This window comes from Labeo rohita, unplaced genomic scaffold (assembly GCF_022985175.1).
Source record: "Labeo rohita strain BAU-BD-2019 unplaced genomic scaffold, IGBB_LRoh.1.0 scaffold_284, whole genome shotgun sequence".
Lineage (NCBI taxonomy): Eukaryota > Metazoa > Chordata > Actinopteri > Cypriniformes > Cyprinidae > Labeo > Labeo rohita.
The window spans coordinates 6,775-29,162 of record NW_026129144.1 but is presented as its reverse complement, the minus strand read 5'-3'; the positions used below and the strand labels follow the sequence as shown (position 1 = coordinate 29,162).

The window sequence follows — 22,388 nt, the reverse complement described above, 5'->3', positions numbered from 1 at the left end:
TCAGACTCTGTTCACTGTTGCGGTTTCATTGAGGCTGTGATTCGACTGGTCATCTCTGCTGTGGTGGGCGTGGCTACTGTTGCCATAGTGGTTTATGACATCAAATCCAGAAAAGCTGAGAGAAGTGCAGAACATCACAATCAGTCCCTAAATGATGGTTATGAAAATCCTGGAGATAAAGAATTTAACAATCACTGGACTAGAAATTAATTCAGTCTTGATGAAATTTAAATATAAATATTTTCTGCTGTAAAAATGTTTCATTATTGATCTTTCATGGAGTAAAACGTACTTGCAAGTCATACAGTTCAACTGGTGACTAAGCTGTTCTTTTGAGTCGGTTTTTTTTAATGAATCAGTCAAATGGTTCACAAAGCGCTCATGACGATTCCTTAATTAGTCTGAATTAAAATTATTCTTACCCTATAGCCAAACTATTGGAAAAGCCAGCAGATTGTTGAAGGGTTTCCTGGAGATAATTGTATATGCTCAAATGCTAACATATTAAATAATATTAAAGAATCTGTATCCCTGTGATAATGGAAATCAAAGGATATGACGATTCTGGTTGTCTTGTACAGCTGTGCCATCTACTGGTTTCTTCTTAGATAACAGGATTTCATGGTTAATGTACTACTGAAAGGCATTGTTCTGCTAATTTATGCTGTCTGAACCACAGAAAAAAACGTGTTGAGGCTGCTAAATCATATAGAGAGAAGGACTTAGTAAGCAGGAAGAGGTGCAATATTTTAACTAAAGTTAATAGGTGGTAAAGATATGTATGAGCAGTATTAATTAAGATATCACCTACCTGATGATGAAAACTAATACAAATGTTGTCAAGTTTACTGCCCTTGAAATCCTGGTTCAGTTTGGCCAACCACAAACTCCTTTTGTTTCTCAGACTTTTTTTTGTTTTTTTTTTTGTTTTGCACTCTTCCTTGATTTGTTATAACTTTTGGCAGTCTATAGTACTCCAAATGTTTTTTTTTCTGGTCTGACCGATTAGTACAGTCTAAAACATGATAATAATTAACCATTTTCAGCAGCAATAATCAGCAAAATAAGCGAGTTTACTTTGCTTCAGTGGCGTTGTTTACATTCAGTGAGGCCCACTGATAACGCATTGAGAAAACTATATTCAAACACGCAACTTTCAACCCTCTCTCTCTCAAAATTGCATCACTGGATATATCTGTCAATCATTTTACGTTTCTACTGTAAAACAGCTGACTAATATTCAAAGATTTTCAACTAACATCTTACATCGCTCTTTCGACGATTTGTCCTGGGATTCGCGCTCTTTTCCCTGAACAGTAAACCCCGCCCACTATGATTTGATTGGTCATCTCAGTTATTCTGACGTTGATGAGCGCTATTATATTGTTTTTATTTTCTCGTTTACTTACTGAGCCTCTCATCAATCGTGTTGTGCACCAAGTTATTCACACGTACTTAAAAACTGACAAAAATGTTGTTTTTTTGCTGTTTGTATTAGCCGATCTAGTAAGACTATAGACTGTAAAAAACATGGACGTAGTGTCCGTGACGTCACCCGTAGGTTTCCGAAGAGCATTTTTGAAGCTCTTAGTGGGCGGGAGTCGGCCGTCGCCATCTTGGAATCGCGTCACTGTACGTCACTCCCGGATAATCGAAAATGGGCACATAGGCGGGACGTGGGTGGAGCTGGTTGCTGAAACCACGCCCGCCGAGCGCGACGGTGGTGACAGCAGCGGCAATCCACCTGTCACTCAAGTGACCACGCCCTAAATTATGCAGAACTTTAAGGCTTAATATAAATTAAACGGATGAGTTATAAAAAAATTCACTCCCCTCAGAGTTGACATGAAGGGCAAAATTAGCTATATAGACCAAAACCACTTTTTGAACCAGGCTGTAAACATATTCTTTTCTGCTGTGAAGTTGGGCATTTTAACATGGGGAGTCTATGGGATTGACTCCCTTTTGCAGCCAGCCTCAAGCGGCCAGTCGATGAATTGCAGTTTTAGTCACTTCCGTGTTGGCTTCAAGAGGGAGAGCGGGAGGTTGCCACTTGAGTAAGACCTAAGAGATATTGAGCAACGGGACAAGCTGTTCTTCTTATTGACTTCCTCCATTATCTCATGCGGTTGAAAAAATGTTTTGTGCTTTAATTTTCTTATGTTTCTTGCATCTGGTTGGTAAGTTGGCTTCATATTCATTATAGTCAGATGATTTATATTAACTTACTTTCTTTATTTCCTTTCTGTCGTTCCCAACCTCTATGACTTATTTTCTTCCGTGGAGCTCAAAAGATGTTTGGGTTGTTGGACCCAACTGACTTTCAATGTATAGACAAAAACAGTTAAAAGATTAATCAAAACATTTTCTTTTGTGAAGGTGAGCAGCTAAATGATCACAGGATTGTAATTTCTGAATTAACTCTCCCTTAAATCTTGCTATTTTGGTGTGTTTGGTTCTTATTTAGATGCTGTGAAGATAGTGTCAGTGACAGAGGGAGAGTCTGTCACTCTACACACCAATATACCGAGACATGAAGATGGTTTACATAGATTTTATATATATTCTCTTCAGTGGAGTTGGTTTAGACCTGAAGATTCTCAACGCGTTAGAGTCATTTGGTTTGATGTGCGGAGAAGTCATATTAGATATGATCATGATGAGATATTCAGAGACAGACTACAGATAGACAACCAAACTGGATCTCTGACCATCAAGAACATCAGAACCACAGACTCTGGACTTTATCAAATGATCAACAATCACCTATCAGTAGAATCATTCAATGTTACAGTCTATGGTGAGCTATGGTTTTGTGAAATTAAGTCTATAGTTTAATTAAGTGAAATTGAGTAGACATTTATTTCACCTTTTTATCATGTTTTCCAGCTCATCTTCCCATTCCTGTCATCACCAGATACTCTACATGTTCTTCATCATCAGGATCATCAAACCAGAAATGTTCATTGGTGTGTTCTGTGTTGAATGTGAGTCATGTGACTCTCTCCTGGTACAAAGGAAACAGTTTATTGTCCAACATCAGTGTGTCTGATCTCAAAAACAGTACATCTCTACCTCTGGACGTGGAGTATCAGGATAAAAACACTTACAGTTGTATAGTAAACAATCCCATCAGCAACCAGACCAAACATCTGAATATTAGTGAACTCTGCCAGACATGTGCAGGTATATTGGGATTTTTTTAAATATAATTATTAATAGACAAAAACAGTTAAAAGATTAATCAAAACATTTTCTTTTGTGAAGGTGAGCAGCTAAATAATCACAGGATTGTAATTTCTGAATTAACTCTCCCTTAAATCTTGCTATTTTGGTGTGTTTGGTTCTTATTTAGATGCTGTGAAGATAGTGTCAGTGACAGAGGGAGAGTCTGTCACTCTACACACCAATATACCAAGACATGAAGATGGTTTACATAGATTTTATATATATTCTCTTCAGTGGAGTTGGTTTAGACCTGAAGATTCTCAACGCGTTAGAGTCATTTGGTTTGATGTGCAGAGAGGTCATATTAGATATGATCATGATGAGATATTCAGAGACAGACTACAGATAGACAACCAAACTGGATCTCTGACCATCAAGAACATCAGAACCACAGACTCTGGACTTTATCAAATGATCAACAATCACCTATCAGTAGAATCATTCAATGTTACAGTCTATGGTGAGCTATGGTTTTGTGAAATTAAGTCTATAGTTTAATTAAGTGAAATTGAGTAGACATTTATTTCACCTTTTTATCATGTTTTCCAGCTCATAATTATAATTATATATTTTTTAATATAATTATTAATAGAAAACAAAGCAAATCAGTGTTTCGTCCTTCTGTTGTGATTCTGTTGGTGATTTTGTCATCATTTAGGTTCTCCTTTTTTTGTCTTCAGACTCTGTTTAGTGTTACAGTTTCACTGAAGCTGTGATTCGACTGGTCATCTCTGCTGTGGTGGGAGTGACTGCTGTTGCAATAGTGATTTATGACATCAGATCCAGAAGAGCTGAGCAGCTAAGCAAAGAGAAAACATGAGAATATAGACTCTTTTCCATTCTTTTCTTTATGTTATTTTGAAAATCTCTGAAAAACACAGAAAACATTTCCTTGTGATTACGCTTATATAAACTTTATAATTCTTGCGCTATAATTTCTACCACCAAACAAATGTTTAAGTTCTGCTTTCTTGGTCTTTTTTCCCCATTTAAAATTGGGCAATATTAGAAGTTTATAAAGATGGACTGCAAATTTCTGTTCTCTATGATACTAAAATAAAATGTAAATAATATTAATTAATCTGGAACTCAATCAATCAATCACAGCAGCTGAACGGTGGATAAATAGAAGTTTCCTGTTTGTGAGAAATATTGCTTTTAAGCAAGTTATAGGTCGAAGTTTATTACTCTTAATCCACGCTGTATAAATTGTCTAATGTCTAAAATAAAGATCTTGACTTTCAATACAATGTGGGTGGTTTTGCTGTCAATGCTGAAAAAGGAAATTATGAAAGATCAACATGAATAGTCCGGTTGGTGTGAAATGAGAAGTTGGTAAACACCAACATTACCCCACAAACGGAATAAACTGGGCCTCAGAAACCACAGCGACAAACCACAATTATTATATCCATAATCAAATCATTTTCACTGAAAACTGCCAAAACATTATCCAGTCACTGAAGAATATGCCTTACACTTGCTTTTTATAGTATTTATATATTTTTATGATTTATAGTAATTTTATACATATATTTTTTATCAATAGTAAAATTTAAATAAAGTCAAAAACATTGTCATATATGATACAAAAAAAAAAAACTGAAATAAGGGGCCTTTCGGTTTTATAAAGCTGAGGTCAAAAGTTAGCATACACCTTGCAGAGCAAAATGTTAATTATTTTACCAAAATAAGAGGGATCATGCAAAATGCATGTTATTTTTTTATTTAGTATTGACCCGAATAAGATTTTTCGCATAAAAGATTTTTACATATAGTCCACAAGAGAAAATAAGTTGAATTTATAAAAATGACTCTGTTCAAAAGATTACATACACTTGATTCTGAATACTGTGTTGTTACCGGAATGATCCACAGCTGTGTTTTTTTGTTTAGTGAGAGTTGTTCATGTTTGTCCTGAACAGTTCCCCAGTGAAAATCCTTCAGGTCCCACAAATTCTTTGGTTTTTCAGCACTTTTGCGTATTTGAACCCATTCCTAAATTACTGTATGATTTTAAGATCCATCTTTTCACAATGAGGACAACTGAGGGACTCATATGCAACTATTACAGAAGGTACAAACGCTCACTGATGCTCTATGTGTACATTTTTCTTATTTTGTCTGGAAGAAATTAAACCAAGATCTTACAGAGTGCAAACAGAAACTGGTCAAGTGCTCAGGAGAAATCAACGTAGTCTATAGACTTTAGAGACATTTAATGAGCAACAAGAAGATCTGTATCCAGTGAGTAAATGCATGTCTGAAGCTAAACTATCACAGGGTTCTGGTGTTCATTCTTTCATGAACACCAGATTCAAGGATTTTTTAAAGCACCATTTATTTTATATCAAGCACCTATCAAATTCACACGCCAGCATATGTAGCGTCATGAAAGACCTCTTACAGTACTTAACATTTTACTTACACTTAACATTTACAATAAATATTTCAGAGTAATGAGGTTTTGAATGTGTAGGTTTCATAAATATTGAGCAGTCGTGTTCAAAGGAATTTTGAAATTCTCAAATGTTGGTAAAAATATATATTCTTGCATCAAACTGTTTTTGCTGTAATTCTTGTAAAAGATTTAAATGTGAAAGAAATTCAAATTCAATTTTTTTTAATTAATAAAAAATGGTTAAACAGGTCTCTGCACTTTTCTTTTTAGGAGCACTTGTGCAGTAGCACCTTCTAATCAATAATCAAATTCTGATTAAATATTAGCCTTCCCATTATGAGACGATATTTGACTCCTTAAAGTGATACACAATATATTTTGTTTTTTACCTTTGTAATGGCATTCTTCTAACTTTATTAAAAGTATGCCATCTTTTGTCAAATTCAAAAAATTATATTTATAAGCTTTTAAAAAAAATTCTAATGAAAAAAAAAACAGAATAAAAACAAGTAGAATAAGAATAAGTTACCAATCAAATAAACTCAGTATAAAAAATGTCAGAGGTCGCAGAGGTCGCACATAAGTACACAAAAGTGGCTTAGTATTTTAGTGGCTTAGTGGTAGGTGTATTTTCAGATGGTTTAATGAGGCTCTGAGGTTGCATGAGTTCAATGAAATTCATAACTTCATGTTGAGGTTCATGTTTTATATATAACATTTTGAATATAGAAATATTAAATGATTTAAATAATAGAAAAGATACTTTAAAATGAAAGTAAAACTGCCAGTAGGTGGCGGCAAGTCACTGATTTCATCACTGAATCCTTCAATGAATTGATTCGTTCCTCGATTCATTCAGGAACAAAGCAAGTGACTGTCTTTATGAATGGGTAATTGAATCAGATTTGTTTAAAAACGCCCAATCATGCATAAACGAAACAACGCTGTGTTTGAATGGAGATGCGCAGCAGCTCAGCTGTTACTTTGTTTGAAACAATTTTTGTTGACGAAATCAGGTAATAGTGTTCAGACAATGCAAGTCACTTAATATTAACTTATTTGTTTAGTGAAGTGTTGTAAATCAATATCATTTGCAAACTCCCTTAATCAATAAATATCTCTCTCTCTTTATTATAATCAATGCAGCTCATCCACAGAGGACTGGTTATAGGCGCGGGAGGGGCATTTTTACTGCGTGATTAATATAAGCAGCACGACACAGCAGTTTATATATAATATTTATCCAGTGTGCATGCAAAAAAAATCAATTCTAATTTGAAGCTTGTGACAAACGCGCATATCAACCCGATCACTTTATTTAGCGATCATGTAAACAATACGTTCAGATTCATCAATCGGAATTGATTCCGTCAGACTGAACCAAAAATTGTGCATGTAAACGTAGCTGTGTTCAAGGAATCAACATATGTCTGTGACATTGCTCACCACTGCAAAACACGTTGTAAGTACATTAGAAACCTTTGAAGCTGTAGACCAATCATAAAGGACTGCGCCATCGGACCAATCACAGCAGTGAGGGCTCACGGAAAGGAGGGGTTTAGAGAGACCGACTCTTCGAACTGCTTCGCACGAGTCGTTTACGAATCATTTAGAAGTGAGGTAAAATTAAATCTATTTTTGGAGAAAACTAAAGTGTTTTTTGACCTTGCATAGATGTAAACCTGTTTTAAGAGTTTCATAAAACAATATTAGCAACCTTTAAATGGCATAATAGGAGCACTTTAAATATTTTTAATAGTCGCGCGCAGTAGTTTTCAGTCACAAATGCACTACTTCTCCATAGGTTCATGAAGGGCTGCGCATCAGCTTGCATGCTAAGATTTTTTTCTCGCACTACCCCATCTCCACCCCAATCATTAAAGCTGTTTCATTTAGTCTTTGACTGCGCATATAGGAACATTTTTGAAATAGCACCACTCTACTAAACAAAATTTATTTCGAATTTATTTCAAGCACTTTCAAGGACCTATATTTGTTTTCAAGTACTTTCCAGGCCTTGAATCCATGTGTCTGATATTCAAGTACTTTCGAGCACTTTCAAGAAGCGTGGGAACCCTGCTATCACTACCTTTACCTAAATTGTCACAGAATGAACAATCCGACTTGCCTGTGTTGTGGCTATCAAGTCCCGTTGTGAAGAAACCAGATAGACTTGATCTGTGATAAACGAAGCCTTTCTTGAATGTATTGTGATGTTGCATTTGTTTCATTCTGTGTAACTTTGATGGTATTTATTGTTCAATGACTAATTGATGATTGAACTGACATATGTATTTAGTCCCATTTGGGTTATGTATTGTTTTAAGAGAAAGGGATGTACTATTTAATATGTGATTGTTATTGTTGCTGATACCACTAGAGGGCAGTAGGTAGTGAATGATATAAGAGGGCACAAAGTACTTAAACTTCGGTTAAGGCTAGAAGGGATACGGATACAGCTCTACCTACTGGGCACACATCAGTCTAACATTATTTTTGTCACACTGTACAACAATAAAACTGTTTTTTTTTTAAATTATAGTAAGGTCTACGTTTAGGGTTGGGGTAGGTGTAGACTTTAAAACAAAATAATTTCATTGTTAGTTTCCGGTCGGAGCTGTATCCCTTCTAGCCACAACCCAGTACTTCCTGAAACACTTCCTTCTGTAACAGTTGCATATGAGTCAGTCCCGACGCCTAGACATGTGAGCCGGGGGGGCTTGTATGATTCTCTGGTGTTGGGGGTTATTGTGATTATTGCCTCTTTCCATACACACCAGTGCATTTAACAAACTCACAAGCATCAGTATGTAGGCTATTTAACAAATGTCTTTTTTTGCTAGTGATTAATTTAAATGTCTGAAACATTATTTTTATGTGGTTGGAAAACACTGAATTGTGATATATAATGCTGAAAAAAATTTTTGAGGATTTTTCTGAAGAATAGCAGGTAATTTAACTGTTCAGGACAAACAAAGGACTAATGAACAAGCATCACTAAACCAAAAAAAAAAAAAAAAAAAAAAACAAAAAACAAAACAAAACAAAACAAAAAAAAACACGCTGTGGATCATGTAGGTAACAACACAGTATTAAGAATCAAGCTTATGTAAACTTTAGAATTTTGAGTAATTTTTTATAAATTCAGCTACTTTTTTTCTCTTGTGGACTATATGTAAATGTCTTTTATGTAAAGTATTTTATTCAGGTCAGTACTAAATAAAAAATAACATGCATTTTGCATGATCCCACTTATTTTGGTAAAATAATTAACATTTTGCAGATTCTACAAGGTGAATGTAAACTTTTGAACTCAACTGTAACTGTCAGGTTTTATAGCCAATCAACTGGCTAATCATTCTGTAGCCAAACAGAACTGAAATTTATTATGCAGATGTGCAAATGTTTAAATAAACTTGTTTAAATAAACCTGGATAACAACAGACCTAAAAACAACAACAACAACAAAAAACATGACTAGTAAGATTGTGAGAAACAGACAGAGATGTGAAAATTGAAGCGGAAGTTGCTGAAGGAAAAGTTCCTCCTTTATACTGGCCATCTTCACAGTTTTAAGATACTGAAATGATCAGCAGACTTTGTTTGAGGACATGACACATTACGTTATTTTGTTCGTATTTGTGGAATGCTTGCATCTAATGGTATAGAAAAATGTTTTACGCATTCATTTTCTTATGTTTGTGGCATCTGGTTGGTAAGTTGACTTTTTTATGACTTCAGGTTTAGTTCAGTCAGAGGATTTACAAGAACTGGTGTTTAATCTTGCTATCTATTTATGTTTGGTTCTGATACAGATGGAAAAAATATAGTGTCAGTTATGGAAGGAGATTCTGTCACTCTACAAACCAATGTTACTGAGACACACAGACATCAAATACCTTGTGTACAGTTGTGGCTTGGACCTGAAGATACTCGTATAGTTAGAGTTGTTTGGATTAATGAGGAGAAATGTATGATTTCATATTATGAGAATGAGGTATTCAGAGACAGACTACAGACTGACAATCAAACTGGATCTCTGACCATCAGGAACATCAGAACCACAGACTCTGGACTTTATCAAATGCAGATAAAGTCCTTTAAAAAATTGTTCAATGTTACGGTCTACAGTGAGTACTTGAATTTAATGTGTCCTTTCCGAACAGTGGTGATAATAACAAATATTTATGGAAACCATAGCACAAATAAAGGTGCTTTTAGATGCATTAAAGGTGCATCTTTATGTTGAGAAACTTTGTCATAATCCAAGTATCTTTTTTCTGTCCTCAGACTCCGTTCACTGTTGCAGTTTCACTAAAGCTGTGATTCGATTGGTCATCTCTGCTGTTGTGGCTGTGGCTGCTGTTGCAATACTGGTTTATGACATCAGATCAAGAAGAGCTGAAAAGAAACAGAGAACATCACAATCAGTTGCTGATGATAAGCCATGAATGAAATGATATTTTGAGTCAGATAATGTTATATGTCATGGAAATCTACTGGTCGAAAAAGAACGGGAACCCTGCTAGATGTCCATAATGAAGTCTCAGCCAACTTATGCATAGAGGAGCATAGGGGTTTTTTCACATAAAAGATATTGCTTTGCATATTTCACTTCTTCAAAGACAATTAAAAGCTATAAAGCATGAGTTCATAGATTCTTCTTTGTTGAATATGCTTGTTGCTCAGTCAGATCCGGATGGAGTTTGAAGTTTGTAGATTGCTAAAGTGTTTCTAAAATGCTAACACATGAACTACATGTAAAGAATCTGTATTAGTTATGCGTTACCAAAAATAAATAAATAAAACAAACCAATTTAAATCAGTCGACTTCCTTTTTTTTTTTTTTTTTTAATTTACAGATAATGTACTCACCCCCTTGTCATCCAAGATGTTCATGTCTTTCTTTCTTCAGTCTTTTGAGGAAAACATTTCAGGATTTCTCTCCATATAGTGGACTTCTATGGTGCCTGCGAGTTTAAATGCAGCTTCAAAGGGCTCTACATGATCCCAGTCAAGGAAGAAGGGTCTTATATAACTAAACGACCTAAAAAAAATTACGATTTATATACTTTTTAACCTCAAATGCTCATCTCTGCGTGTACTCTGTGTATTTTGGTACATGACAGTTAGGGTAGGTTGAAAAACTCCCATCTCATTTTCTCCTCCAACTTCAAAATTGTACTACGTCGCAGCAGAATACCGACCCAGTGTTTACAAAGTGAACGTGCGAAGAAGATTAAACACCCTTTACAAAAAAGGTAAAACAGTGATATAGGATGATTTTGACAGAGGTTTAACATCATGTTTGAGATGTAGAAAATGTATACCACCCTGATAGCACACACACATCTGGGAGATGTCTATTTGACGTCTGCATTTACATCTGGAAGACGTATTTTTTTTAGAGTGTTTGCTCATTTGCTATACGTCTATAGGACGTTTCCTATCAGATGTCAAATAGACAAGATGCTTGTGATTTAGAATATATGTAAAACTGACATCTTACAGACGTCTATCAGATGTTTGTATGCAGCAGATGCTTTCCAGATCTATTAATCTTTAACAGACATCTTGCAGACATACGTGTTCTATCTGGGAAGGAGCCAATCACAACGTCAAAAGCAGTCATTCCTAAGAATTTCTATTTATTATAATCCACAGGTAACAGGTAAATCCACAGTAGGAGGGTACACACATTCACATTAACGAGACCAGATGACAAACACAGAACTGAGGCTTTGACGGAGGATGGACTCCCGGGAGGAGGACAACAAACAAAGTCCAGGGTGGTGACAATGGAGGGAGGAGCCAAGGAGGAGACAGAAGGGACCCGGAGCAGGAGGAACCAGGTGAGACCCAGGCCACAACAATAATGGTGGCCCACGGCAGAGCCGACGAAGGGAGGAGCCATGGTGGAGGAAGGGCTGACGGAGGTGGAGGTGGAGTCCGAGGCGGAGACAGAGAGCCGACGAGTCCAGGTGACACTGAGGATCTGGAGGGCCAAGGCAGAGTCCAAGGCTCAGGCGACCGAGGCGGAGGTGGAGATCTGGAGGTCCGTGGCGGAGCCGGAGCGACAGAGAACTGAGGTGAAGCTGGAAGGAGGGAGGAGCCCAACGGAGCCAGTGGGACGGAGGCGATGGCGGGACGCTGACTGACCAAGGCGGAGCCGGAGGGACAAGGGAGCCCGGTGGAGCTGGTGGGCCGACGGGCGACGATGGAGATGAGGGAGCCACGAGCCGGGGCGGAGCCGCAGGGTCGGAGGGCCGAGGCAGAGACTGGGACTCTGGAGGCTGGAGGCGGAGACGAGGGATCCTCCAGCCACGATGCCGATGGAGAATAGCAGACCCGCAGGGAGCCCACCGCACAGATGGTGGGCTGAGGGTGAACAAAAGGGCTACCAGGAGACAGAGGTAGCGTGGCTGAGGTAGGGATGAGTGGATGATGCAAAAGAGGGAGGGTGGGAAATTTAGGCAGGCAAACAGATCAGAGCAGATAGAGGGTTCAGGAATAATTGACAGTTCTGATGATGGTGGGATAAGAGGGGGCATGTCTGCATATACATCCTACTCAAAACTTTTTAGGTGCATTAGTCCCAGTTCCAGCTTTAGCGCACCCCCAGCGGAGGTGCAGTGGGCGGGGCCTTCATCAGCATCCTGGTGTCGTCGTCCGCGAAGTCCACGGTCATAGGCAATTTGCAGGACACCAGCACCCACTCCACAAAGGCGGCGAGGCTCTCCCGAGGACCCTCTCCGGACAGCAGCAGGAGCTGTCAGCTCCTGCTGTTTTTTTCGTTCATGAAAAAAAAAAAAAAAAAAAAAAACTGGCAAAAATGGAAAACAGAAACACTGGGAAACACGCCGCTTACTTTTGTTTAAAGGACAAGATGCTTGTGATTTAGAATGTATGTAAAACTGACATCTTACAGACGTCTATCAGATGTTTGTACGCAGCAGATGCTTTCCAGATCTATTAATCTTTAACAGACATCTTGCAGACATACGTGTTCTGTCTGGGAATGAGCCAATCACAACGTCAAAAGCAGTCATTCCCAAGAATTCCTAGCCAACTGCACACAATAATTTGGTTTGTAGTCTATGTCAAGTTAAAGTTGAGGAATCAATACTAAGTGAGACTTGGAGCAGCACTGGTTGTTCGTGAAGGAACTGAACAAGTATATCCTCTCAAGTATATCCTCAAGTATATGTCTTCTGTCACGTAACATGTAAGGAGGGGGCGAATGAAGACGAAGGTCCAAGATAAAGTCTATATTATAATCCACAAGCAACAGGTAAATCCACAGCAGGAGGGTACACACATTCACATTAATGTTGACGAGACCGGACAACAAACACAGAACTGAATGCAAATTATATAGACAGGTGATAACAATGAACTGAATTAAGACACAGGTGATACAAGGTTAACTCATAATGACTGAACGAGGACAGGAAACAAGAACGAACAAATATGGGCACAAGAGGGAGAAACTAACACAAACAGTCCACAGGAGTGTGACAAACTGACAAATTTTTAGTTTCATCTGAATATGAGTCACACATTGAGGTAATTGCACAATGTGAAATGAGAAGCCAAAAAAAACTGACCACAATGTCCAGTGACGACAAATAGCTGTGATGTGGGCGAAAAGTTCTTTTACAGACTGCGTTTTCTTCATTACTCAACATTTTGTTATTCACACTGTCAAGAACTTAAAACGACTTTTCTCAGATTTGTCGAGTGTTTTTATCTCATAGCCTACATCTGAAGAAATGTTTCGGATATACATTTTCTTCTGTTTGTGGCTTCTGGTTGGTAAGTTAAATTATTAGTGACTTAATCTTTACAGTCAGAGGATTTACATTAACTGGTATTTATTCTTGTTACCTTGATGTGTTTTTCTGATACAGATGGAGTGAAGAGAGTATACGTGATGGAAGGAGACTCAATCACTCTAAACACTGATGTTCCTGATATACACAGAAATATGCATTATATATTGTGGGGGTTTGGACCTGAATGTACTAGTATAGCTGAATGGTTTACTGAAGTCACGTATCATTTTGATCAGAAATTTGGAGGCAGATTACAAATGGACAGTCAGACTGGTTCTCTGACCATCAGCAACATCAGAACCACAGACTCTGGACTTTCAAAAACACATCACATATTATAATCCTTTCTTGCAGAAAACGGCATTATTCAGTATCACTGTCAATGGTGAGTACTTGAACAAGTTGTGTTAGTTTCCAAATATCTGCCCATGCACTGAAGTGCAGACAAAAGATTTTATTAAAGTAATCATATCTGATGTAGCGTCTGGACCAATCAGACATACATTAATTGTTACATTTAACAAATAGTCTTTAAACACAACAGGCCAGCTACATGCTGGAGCTCTGGAGACAAGTGAAAATTTGAATATACTATATATATTTTGCTTAAAGATGTTCAAAGAAAAGTCAGCACCCAGATGCTGCTGCTGAAGTTAATTTGCATAGAAATTAGTGTGATTTATTTTGTCTTATAGAAAATATTGCTTTGTATATGCGCTCAAATTCTAACAAATATATAAGCAAGAAGCCGCGCTGTAAATAAGTCACGACTGGCGGGATTTTTAGGCATGATGCGAAGGGGATCTAAAATATGATTTTGAAGATTCTTCTGTTTAATCCACTTGTTGTTCAGTCAGGACTGAACGGAGTCAGAAACTAAAGGTTGTTCGTTTGAATCCCTGTAGTACACTGTTTCGTTGAGGTTATTTTATATTAATATGCATCTCTGTAATAATGAAAATAAAAGAATATGTCTTGCACAAGATCTGCAGTGCCATCTACTGGTTTCTTAAGTAAATAACAGGTTTAATCAGTTATTTAAGAGAGATTACATCATTGAACTTTAAAGATTTTTCTTCGTGTAATCAGTTTGTCATTCAGTCAGGGATGTATGAAGCAGTTAGCCGGTTTATGCTAAGCGGACCATGCTAACTAGCCAAAACTAAAAACTGAAAACGATTTTTGTTTGTTTACTCACCCTGTCAGCAATCGTGTTCACATTTTCACACGTACTGAATAACTGACTATAAACGTTGTTTTGCTGGTACACCTAGAAAAACGTAACAGATATTTAGCCACAAAAACGCAATGACCGTTACCTAGTTCTTCATACTGACAGAAGAGTTCCTTAATTACACTTCCTCCATTATCTCATAAGGTTGAGAAAATGTTTTGCGCAGTTACCTTCTTATATTAACAGTTGTTTCAAGAGATCCTGTCATCATTTACTCACTTTTGTCGTTCCTGACATTTATTGATTTATTGATTTATGAAATTGATTTATTTTCTACTGTGCAACTCAAAAGAAGATATTTGGGTTGTTTTGGACCCAAATGACTTTCAATGTATAGACAAAAATAGTTAAAATAGTATTTAAAACGTAATCTTTTGTCTTCCTTAGAAGAAGGGTTTGAAACAAAATGAAGGTGAGCAGCCAAATGATGACAGGATTGTAATTTCTAAATGAACTGTCTCTTAAATCTTGCTGTTTTGGTGTGTTTGGTTCTGATACAGATGCTGTGAAGATAGTTTCAGTAATGAAGGGAGATTCTGTCACTCTACACACTGATATACGCAAACACGATACTAATTTTTACAACTATGATATGATTGATATAGAGTGGAGTTGGTTTAGTTCTGAAGATCCTCGTAATGTTAAAGTCATTCAGTTCGATGTGAGGACAGGTGATATTAGATATTATCATGATGAGATATTCAGAGACAGACTACAGATCAACAATCAAACTGGATCATCAAGAACATCAGAACCACAGACTCTGGACTTTATCAAATGTACGGTACGTTCTCGGTAGAATCATTCAATGTTACAGTCTATGGTGAGTAGTTGAATTTGATGTGTCTTTTTTGAATTTATGAATTTTATCACAGAATATTTAGTAAAGTAGTAATTTATTTCACATTGTCCTCTCGTGTTTTCCAGCTCATCTTTCCATTCCTGTCATCACCAGATACTCTACGTGTTCTTCATCATCAGGAACATCAAACCAGAAATGTTCACTACTGTGTTCAGTGGTAAATGTGAGTGATGTGACTCTCTCCTGGTACAAAGGAAACAGTTTATTGTCCAGCATCAGTGTGTCTGATCTCAGCATCAGTCTCTCTCTACCTCTGGAGGTGGAATATCAGGATAAAAACACCTACAGCTGCACTGTAAAAAAAAAATCCCGTAAAAAAAACGGTAAAATTCCGGCAGCTGGGGTGCCGGAAAAAAACCGTAAAATAACAGGCACATTAAATAACAGTATTTTTCCGTAATTCAAAAAACAATTCAAATTTCTGTAATTTTACACAAGATTTTCTGTATTTTCTTGAGCTTTTAATATTCAACATGGAACTTTACTTAAATATTGAGGAAAGTTACGTAAAAAAACATGAAATTATCCATTTTGAACACTGCTTTAATTCAAATAATCAGCCATAAAACAGTGTTTTAATAATTTATTCATCTGCAAGAGTATAACATCTAAAATGCAAGAATATCAATATAGCATAACTGCAATTTAGTTATATTCTTTGTTTAAAACTACAACAATATAATAACTGCAACAATATTCAAATATACAAATTACTCCAAAAGTTAAAATTTCTGCAACAACACAATTTATAACTGCAACAGTATAAAATTATTTTAAAAAAATCAAAGCTGCAGCAATATACAATAAAAGGAATTTTTCAAATCTGTAAAAATGTAACAATTTGATAAACAAATCCGAACGACCTGGGAACAGATGAATTCATCTTGACAACACATAAGGCATGGACAAAAAAAGAAATTATGAAACCACGAAAGCAAATGATCGCCAACTATATTAAGCCTGCTAGGCAATGAAGGATGATTTGACTCTCAAAGTTTTTAGTCCATCCATTCATAGTCCACAATCTTGCTAATCAATGAAAGAACCTTCGGACTGACTGCTGTTAGCTTTCTTGATGTGGTCTTCTCCACTTTTGATCCCTTCTCAGGGTTCATCTTAAAAAGGCATCTGTTCAATGAAAAAAATCATTAGTAATAAAACATAGACTGTAACATATGCTCCAAATATAGAAATAATAAAAGCAGAGTAATTAGAATTTGCATAGGGCATGCTTGTGGAGGATGTTTGCTATAAAGACATGTATGTGAGAGGATGTTATGTGTGAGACAGACATATTGTAAGAGAGTGTGTTATGTCAATGTGTGTGAGGATGCGTGTGTGTGAGAGTGAGTATGTGAGGGTGTGTGTGTGTGTGTTTGAGAGAGTGTGAGTATGTGAGGATGCGTGTGTGTGAGTATATGAGTATGCATGTGTGAGAGTGAGAGTATGTGAGGATGCGTGTGTGAGTATACGAGTATGCGTGTATGAGATTGTGAGTATGTGAGGATATGTGTGAGTATATGAGGATGCGTGTGTGTGAGATTGTGAGTATGTGAGGATATGTGTGAGTATGTGAGGATATGTGTGAGTATGTGAGTATGCATGTGTGAGAGTGTGAGTATGTGAGGATATGTGTGAGTATATGAGGATGAGTGTGTGTGAGATTGTGAGTATGTGAGGATATGTGTGAGTATGTGAGGATATGTGTGAGTATGTGAGTATGCATGTGTGAGAGTGTGAGTATGTGAGGATATGTGTGAGTATGTGAGTATGCATGTGTGAGAGTGTGAGTATGTGAGGATATGTGTGAGTATATGAGGATGCGTGTGTGTGAGTATGTGAGGATATGTGTGAGTATGCGAGGATATGTGTGAGTATGCGAGGATATGTGTGAGTATGCATGTGTGAGTGTGAGTATGTGAGGATATGTGTGAGTATATGAGTATGCGTGTGTGAGAGTGAGGGTGTGTGTGTGTTTGAGAGAGTGTGAGTATGTGAGGATGCGTGTGTGTGTGTGTGAGAGTGTGAGTATGTGAGGATGCGTGTGTGTGTGAGAGTGTGAGTATGCGAGGGTGTGTGTGTGTGTGTTTGAGAGAGTGTGAGTGTGTGAGGATGCGTGTGTGACAGTGAGTATGCGTGTGTGTGTGTGTGTACTTGTTTTTGCTACATAGTGGGGACCAAATGTCCCCACAATGATAGTAAAACCTGAAATTTTTGAGTAGTATGAGTGTGTGTGTGTGTGTGTGTGTGAGAGAGAGTGTGAGGATGCATGTGTGTGAGAGTGAGAGTATGTGAGGGTGTGTGTGTGTGTGTGTGTGTGTGCTTGAGAGAGTGTGAGTATGTGAGGATGCGTGTGTGTGTGTGTGTGTGTGTGTGTGAGAGTGTGAGGATGTGAGGTTGTGTGTGTGTGTTTGAGAGAGTGTGAGTATGTGAGGATGCGTGTGTGTGTGTGTGTGTGTGTGTGTGTGTGTGTGTGTGAGAGTGTGAGGATGTGAGGTTGTGTGTGTGTGTTTGAGAGAGTGTGAGTATGTGAGGATGTGTGTGAGTATATGAGTATGAGTGTGTGAGAGTGTGACTATGTGAGGGTGTGTGTGAGAATGTGAAGATGCATGTGTGACTGTGAGGATGCGTGTGACAGTGTGTGAGGATGTGTGTGTGTGTGCGAGGATGCGTGTGTGAGAGTGTGAGTGTGTGAGGATGCATGTGTGAGTGTGTGAGGATGCGTGTGTGACAGTGTGTGAGTATGGGTGTGGCAGTGTGAGTGTAAGTGTGGGTGTGTGAGAGTGTGAGAATGTGAAGATGCGTGTGTGACTGTGAGGATGCGTGTGTGATAGTGTACCTGGTATTTATCACGTTATGGGGACTAAATGTCCCCACAAGGATAGTAATACCAGTAAATTTTGACTTTGTGGGGACATATTTTAGGTCCCCATGAGGAAACAGGCTTATAAATCATGCACAATGAGTTTTTTTGAGGAAGTAAAAGTGTGCTCAATCTCCTGTGAGGGCTAGGTTTAGGTGTAGGGTAGGTGTAGAGCCATAGAAAATACGGTTTGTACAGTATGAAAACCATTACGCCTATGGAATGTCCCCATAAAACATGTAAACACAATGTGTGTGTGTGTGTGTGTGTGTGTATGTGTGTGAGTCTGTGTGTGTTGTTTTTTTTACCTTTGCACAAACTCTAGCGTTGCTCCTTGGTCTCCTGGGTATGAAATGTTGAAGCAGTAGTACGAGGCAAACATCAGCTTCAGAGCATCACTGAAGATGGTGATGTGGCTGTTTACTACGACTTGGTCCACAGAAAACAAAGTTCTCTGCTGTCAAGAGGGAACTTCCTGTTGTTATACATTAGAAAAAGAAGGGATCAGTAACACTGTGACAAACTTAAATTTCAGGTGACCCAAAAGATCTGAAAGGTCAATCAACTGTTCTTAACAGTTAGTAACCTGACATGAAAAGGGTCCCTGCAGAGATTCGCACTGTGACTCAGAAGATAACTGTCGATGATGACGGTAAACATGACTTTTGAATGCATTGTAATTTCTGACGCGTAACTTGCAACCTGCTATGCAACATGCAAACAGGTAATGTGCCTCATTTCTGTGTAGCCCTTGATGTTGTATGTAACCTTTTAGAGTTTTCACAGAAAAACCACAGCTATTACAGGTATAATCTGTGAACATCTTTACACATCTTTGTGCAACTCTCACCCTTTTACACTGACCTTGACTTTATACGCTCACAGAAGTTGCTCACTGAATCTGCTCACAGAATCTGTAACAAGAAAAAAAAAGGCATGTAAATATATGACATGTTGGGAAATCTACAAAAATACAAAGAAATATATTTTGAAATATATTATATCCATAGTACTGAACCCTATCTGTGTCACCTGTGAATCCATGTCAGTGAGTCCCTATCAATAATCCCTACCAGCTTCAATAACAGCACGCATCACTGCAAAAAATGCTTTTCTTACTTACCAAAATATATAAAAATTCTCAAATCAAGAAGGATTTTCTAGATGAGTAAAAATTATTGTCTTGTTAAAAAAAATGTCAAAATAAAGTGGATTTTTGCTTGTTTTAATCAACATAATCTGCCAAAGGGGTAAGAAAAATAATCTTGTTTTCTGATTGAAATAAGATTTTTTTGCTTACCCCAGTGGGAGATTATTTTGCTTGTTCTAAGCAAAAACTCACTTAAATTTGACTTGTTTTTTCTAAAAAAAAAAAAAAAAAAGAAGATAATTTTTACTAATCCTTCTTGATTTAAGAATTTTTTACATATTTTGGCTAGTAACAAGACAAAAAAATCTAAGTAAGAAAAGCATTTTTGCAGTGTTTAATTTAGAAGGGTACTTAAAACTATCAAGAAACAGAAGTTGTAAAACTTTTTCCCCTAGACTTACATCCAATACCTAACCAGCATATATTTTCATGCTGGAATGCTGGTTTATACTGGTCCTTAGCTGGTGATGTGCTGGTCCGGGACCAGTTTAAACCAGCAAAGGACCAGCATCCCGGCATCAAAACCTACCTAACCAGCATATGCTGTTTTTTTTTTTTTTCAACAGGGTTGACTGCAGATAGTTCAGATCATCATTGTGACTATATCTGAAAGTAAAACTTGCTGTCCAGTTTAAGCCAATTTCAGTATACAGGCGTAATAGCCAGTGCTTGTAACGTTAGAGGGAAAAGGTGCCGACGAGGGGGTTGGGTCACTTTAAGCGTTAGTCCTAATGAATCTGTTTCTGAATTAATAACTTCACTGTAAAAAATGCTGGTGAATTTAACAGTAAAAAACTGTAAAAATGCTACAGTAAAAACATGTTAAATGGTTAACAGTAAAAGACTGTAAAATTTACAGTGAATAACCATAAATTGACATTCCCAGAATTCCCTGTGTTACATTTTTTTTTTTTTGATGGTTTTTTTGTTGAAATAACTCTTTCTTCTTAGTTTTTACTTAGTTTTGTATAATAGGGTTGTATGTTACATCTAATGTTGTTAAATTAATGTTTATTGCATTATTTCAGTTTCATGTGTGTTACCATGATGGTGTTTAGTGATTGTGTGAATGACACTGTGCATCTTCTATGTATGCTAATATTTAAAAGCTGTTTGCCATGAGCTTTCGTTCATCATGCGACTTTCTCATCACCACCTGCTTTTGGTGGTTATCAGTGTATTACAAAGGTACAAAACAGATTTCAGTACTTCAATAAGTTGGTAAATTAACATTATATCAGTTAATGAAATTACAGTATTTACCTGTAAATTTAAGTGAAAACCGTAAAATGTTAAACGTTGCTACCGTAACTTTTACAGTAAAACTCTGGTAACCACAGCTGCCAGTTTTTTTACCGTACATTTTACGGATTTTTTTTTACAGTGTTTCATCCAACCTTGCCTCGGAAAACAGTTTTTAGCTTGTAGACGACGCCTACGACGATGTATATAAAAACTAACTAAAAATATTGCACTATGGGTCGAAAATGGGTAAAGCTGGCAAACTTTTTTTACTTACCGCATCAATAACTCCGTATCTAAACCTTCTTAAAACACAAATTACACGTCTTTCGAATAACAGTAACGTAAACAACCAGCTAACGTTAACAACCTAATTTTCAGCAAAACGAACCTGTTTGGGTTTTTCCCGCAGGGCCTAACGTTATAAATTCAGCCTAACGTAACTTTACTTGATAAAGAAACCTAATACTACAAAATTATGTAGTACTATTCGGACAAAATCTAGCAAAAAAAACAATTAAAAATACACTGTACCATCAAATGAAACCTAAATTTTAAACTTTTTGAAGATTTTAAATGTCTAACGTTAACATTACTGATCAGAGCCAACGTTTAAAACACTGATTTAACAATTTAAAAATATTCCTTATGCTAGGACTCAAATATTAAAGAAGTAGTAGTAATGACCAAAATATAAAACATGTACTTTACCTGCTTATTTTCGCCTCACATCGAAGATCGAAGCTGAAGGTCGAGTGATAAATAATCCTTACGCGCGCGCGGCAAACCCACTGCGTGCTTAGTGGAGAATGTATCCTTGTGCCAGGGCGAGAATTCCTTTAGTTCGAATATTAAAATCTTAATTTTTGTAATTTAAATATCAGCGTATTAATTATATTATTATATCACTTCATGAAACGACACTGTGGAAATAAACGTGTAACAAAACACTAAATGGAGTTGAACTACTTTGAAAAGCGGAAGAAGATGTGGTCAGTCAGTGACATTAGTAATGAAAGTGATTCTTTTCCTCGAATTGATTCTTTCGCATCGAACATTTTACGAACCGGTTCAAAAACTGATTTTCTTTTACGGAAACACGCAATTACTTACATACAAAACATAGTATATCATTAATAATTATATAAAAAATATTTTTTTATTTAAGTCAGCTTACTTCACGAGTTACTGAAACTGCTTAGAATAAGCTGGCAGAAGAAAAATCTGTGCTGACTTATAAATAATGTAATGTAAATGTGCCGACTTGTAAATAAAAAATTGCAGTTGAACAGGGAGTATTAATTTTATTCGTTTGTGTTAAAAACTTGCACTGCAATGTCCTATTTTTCAATTTTTTTTTTTTTATAGTTTTATTATATTCTATGTTATTCTTGTATTCTTGTTTATGTGGAAATTATTTTTTTTTGGCAATGTTGACGTTTTTTAAATTTACAGTCTAATTCTGTCATTTTACAATTTTCAACTGTATTTCAAAAATACGTGAAAAAATTGTAAAATAAAACAGTAAAATAACAGTTTTTTTTACAGTGTGTGTGAGATCAACAACCCCATC

The 22,388-nt window shown here is 36.8% G+C and overlaps 1 protein-coding gene and 1 long non-coding RNA gene across 7 annotated transcripts in view; one reads left to right on the top strand and one right to left on the bottom strand.

The window, feature by feature from the left end:
* LOC127160056 (SLAM family member 9-like) overlaps positions 1–22,388 on the top strand; it is a 23,590-nt gene extending 1,202 nt beyond the window's left edge. Inside the window, exons 1-6 of one of the 6 annotated variants that reach the window (XM_051102733.1) lie at positions 2,021–2,180; positions 2,468–2,800; positions 2,890–3,186; positions 15,199–15,482; positions 15,626–15,723; positions 22,364–22,388. In XM_051102733.1, coding sequence (XP_050958690.1) covers positions 2,138–2,180; positions 2,468–2,800; positions 2,890–3,186; positions 15,199–15,482; positions 15,626–15,721 — 1,053 coding nt within the window. In that variant the 5' untranslated portion in view covers positions 2,021–2,137 and the 3' untranslated portion in view covers positions 15,722–15,723; positions 22,364–22,388. Of the gene's footprint in view, positions 1–4; positions 2,181–2,467; positions 2,801–2,889; positions 3,187–3,355; positions 3,689–3,908; positions 4,306–15,198; positions 15,483–15,625; positions 15,846–22,363 lie in introns of those variants that run through there. The other 5 variants (XR_007826635.1, XM_051102732.1, XM_051102734.1 and 2 more) reach the window with 5 other exon arrangements.
* LOC127160060 (uncharacterized) lies at positions 16,550–19,582 on the bottom strand. The gene is made up of 3 exons (XR_007826639.1): positions 19,288–19,582; positions 18,732–18,898; positions 16,550–16,688 (listed from the first exon to the last, which is right to left on the bottom strand). It is a non-coding gene; the product is annotated as an uncharacterized LOC127160060 (long non-coding RNA).